Raw genomic sequence first — 3,236 nt, 5'->3', positions numbered from 1 at the left:
TGTCGGGTGGCGGGCGAGAGGCGACGAGCGGCGGAACGGGGGGCGATGGGTCGGAGGAGGGACGAGCGGCAGATCGGGGAGTGCGTCGAGCGGGAGAGGGCGGTGGTCATAAGAATGCATCGGGCGGGAGAGACGAAACAGGAAAGAGAAAGAAGGGTTTTGATTAGGGATTTAGGGGAAACTTAGCGACGGATTTGACGACGGCCAACTTTCGTCGCAACGCCGTTGCAAATGTACATGACCAGTTAGCAAAGAAATATTTTCATCGCTAATGTCGTCGTTAAGTAGCGACGAAAAAACTTTAGTCGCCAAATCCGTCGCTAAATGTCGCGGGTACTGCGACAAAAACCTGACGTCGCTAAACCGTCACTAAGTAGCGACGAATTTGACGATGAAAGTTTTTTCGTCACTATTTTTGTAAATATTACAGATTTTAGCAACGAATTTGTTTCTCTAGTTAATCCACCGTAAAGTTACGATGAAAAAAATTCATCGCAAACTTCCGTCGTTAATGGCCATTTTTCTTGTAGTGAAATCATCAAAGTTGTTTGAGAGCACCACTAGGGATTCCCTTCCACTTCCATAGTTTTGTTGTTTGGGGTGCAACTTTTACCCTCGTAAATAAACCGAGAAGGTCACCAGCGTGACGGCGGGCAGTGCCACTGGTGTAGCATTTGGTAATTACCACCTCACTTGGTAGCTGAACTGAGGAATTGGAATTGGCAATGGTCATGCGGTTTCTACTTTTCCCCCTTTTTCATGGCTTCCGAACAGTTTTGGAAGTGGGGATTCTACACTTACCACTCCCGTGACCTCTACAGTCACTTCCCAAACAGGGGCCTAATGGCTCTAATTTATACATGCACTAATTAACCCGTACAAGTCTACAATCTTAATAATATTTAGACCCAACCTAAACATGAATCAAGTCAAGACCTCATCCATTTGGAGCCAACCCAATTTTTACCCAATCCGTTAAAGCATATGGATCTATTATTTTCAGCCGCACTGGAATTCAAACTAGAACTGAATCAAATTGCATCCACTTAAGACCGGAACTATTTGGACCTGAACCGATTTGCAACTGAACCTGTTGACCCCTATGGTTTTCAATTTTAACCATACTCAACAAACCCAAACCTGTATCCGAATTAAACTGGATCGAGTTCGAGTCTAATTTTTAAAACCCGAATTAAAAAACACGTGCAACAGGACCAGACCCGAACCAAAACCGAACTTGGACCGGACCTATCAGACTTTCCAATGTATTTTAACATCTGAAATCCGATCAGTTTTTGTCCCTTCGTACCAATGATTTTTTCAGGAATCCTTAAATGCAAACAAGAATAAATCCAAGCTATACACATCCAAGAGAGAGTAAGAGACTATACACATCCAAGCTTTATAAGAAAAGACTTTTGCTTCTCTCCCCCTTTTTTTCATCCCCTCCATGAGCTAAGGCCCAGCACCCCCACCCCCTACATTTCATTTCTTTACACAACATATACAAACACAAGAAAACACTATAGGAGAAAAGATGAGCAGAGAAAGGGCATATCCTTACTGGATGATCCCAGTTTTCCCTGCCAAAGTGTAACTACAAAGAGTTAGAAGCCACTCTCTATGAAAGCACCAGAGATAGGCTGTTTTGGTGCCCACATTCCATAGTAGTCAGGAACAAGTTGCTGGTACTCAAAGACATGTTCAAGTGGTTGTATGTCTTCAATCAAGAGAGGCCCTTCCTCCTCATCATCTTCTTCATATTTCAATTTCATTTGTTCACCTATCATCTGCATCCCCATTTCATCATTCCCCGCAGTGAACAGTACCCCAATAGATTTTAATGAAGATGGAGACTCAGGCTCCTCACAAGCACCACTCCCCATCATCATCATCATCATCACCTCCTGTGAATCATCAACCATAGGCTGACCGCGTACCTCTTTTCCTTCTGCTGCAATCGTCTTCCGTTTTTTGTTCGTCCCTTCTTCGTCTTCTTCTCTCAATTGTTTGAACCCTCTTCCTTTGATGATGCGGGAGAGGATAGCGGGGTCCTCCACCACCTTGGCAAGGAAGGCCCTCATCTGCTGCGGCCGCTTCTCCGTTACCTGTAGCCGCCGGTTCATTGCGAGAACCTCCTCGGCCATGGCCTTCTGGTTCTGCTTCAGCTCCGCGAGGTCCATCACCATCGCGTTCCTCTCCTGCCTCATCCTCTCCACTTGGCTGCTCAGCTCCATCTCGGTTGTGCGGCCGTCACCACCACCATGATGGTTCCTCCTCCTGATGATGTTCTCCAGCAAGTGCTTCTGGCCGCGCAAGAAATGCTCGTTGGCGAACTCCCATCGGTCGGGATCGACCTTCCGGAACCCCTGAGTGGGAAGTCTATCGTTTGTCAGTACGAAAAATCAGTAGGTTAAGAGAGCGACCCCAGTACGCCTAATTTCCTCAGACTTCACCGGCTATATATATATATATATGATTGACCCTTTTAATTTCTGGAGATGGAACGTTGATTCATTTTTCAATATGACTTATATAGAGAGATGAAATACAGATTACAGAATGAGAGTCCAAATTGATAATACTCACATAAGTGTTGAGTTGCCGAACGAAGCTGGAGAAGTTGTTGTGCTTGAAGTACTTGGGAAGGAGCTCATGACAGAAGTCGAAGAGGTTGTGAACCACGAAGCTGTTATTGGAGCGGCCCCATGCGACGAGGGGTTCGGTTGCAGGGTCGCTCACCATCTCGTACGTCTTCAGCACGAAGGGGGAAACCGAGATCTGTTCCATGGATTTGTATTTCTTCCTTCCTTCTTCCCTTCCCTTCCCTGTCTTTCTTTCTCTGTTTCTTTTCTTTTTATTAAGCTTTAGTCGCCGCCTCTCCTTCCGCCTTCCCACTGTTTCTCTTTTTTTTTCCACTCTTGACCGCTCAATCTTCGAAGGGTTGCGCATCTGTAAGCAAAGTATCCAATCCCACTTTATTTCGTGGCAGCAGAGTTCATGCGGTGGCGTAAGAGGGTGCCCCCACATCATGTGATGTGGATGCTTCTGATCTCTCTCTCTCTCTCAAACTGCCACGTGGCTTACATCTGGTTGAAGATATTTATGTGATAGAGATTTAAAAAAGAGAAAAATATTGGCCTGATGATTCATAGATGGCAGTATGTCATTATGTCACAGCATGAGGTGGATGGTTCCTGTTGGTCTGAAGTTGGACCACAAGAGGGGATATGGCG

General features: G+C 45.6%; 1 protein-coding gene across 1 annotated transcript; it reads right to left on the bottom strand.

The window, feature by feature from the left end:
- Nucleotides 1-1,433: 1,433 nt before the first annotated feature.
- LOC149828747 (heat stress transcription factor A-7a-like) lies at nt 1,434-2,952 on the bottom strand. Its single transcript, XM_090017131.1, has 2 exons — nt 2,590-2,952; nt 1,434-2,369 (listed from the first exon to the last, which is right to left on the bottom strand). The coding sequence occupies exons 1-2, from the start codon at nt 2,950-2,952 to the stop codon at nt 1,608-1,610; spliced, it is 1,125 nt and encodes a 374-aa protein (XP_089873257.1). The 3' UTR covers nt 1,434-1,607.
- Between the last annotated feature and the right edge of the window lie 284 nt (nt 2,953-3,236).

This window comes from Nuphar pumila, chromosome 9 (assembly GCF_984573655.1).
Source record: "Nuphar pumila chromosome 9, dmNupPumi1.hap1.1, whole genome shotgun sequence".
Taxonomy (NCBI): Eukaryota; Viridiplantae; Streptophyta; class Magnoliopsida; order Nymphaeales; family Nymphaeaceae; genus Nuphar; species Nuphar pumila.
Note: the sequence above shows the minus strand (reverse complement) of the source record. Positions and strands in the feature narration are given on the sequence as shown.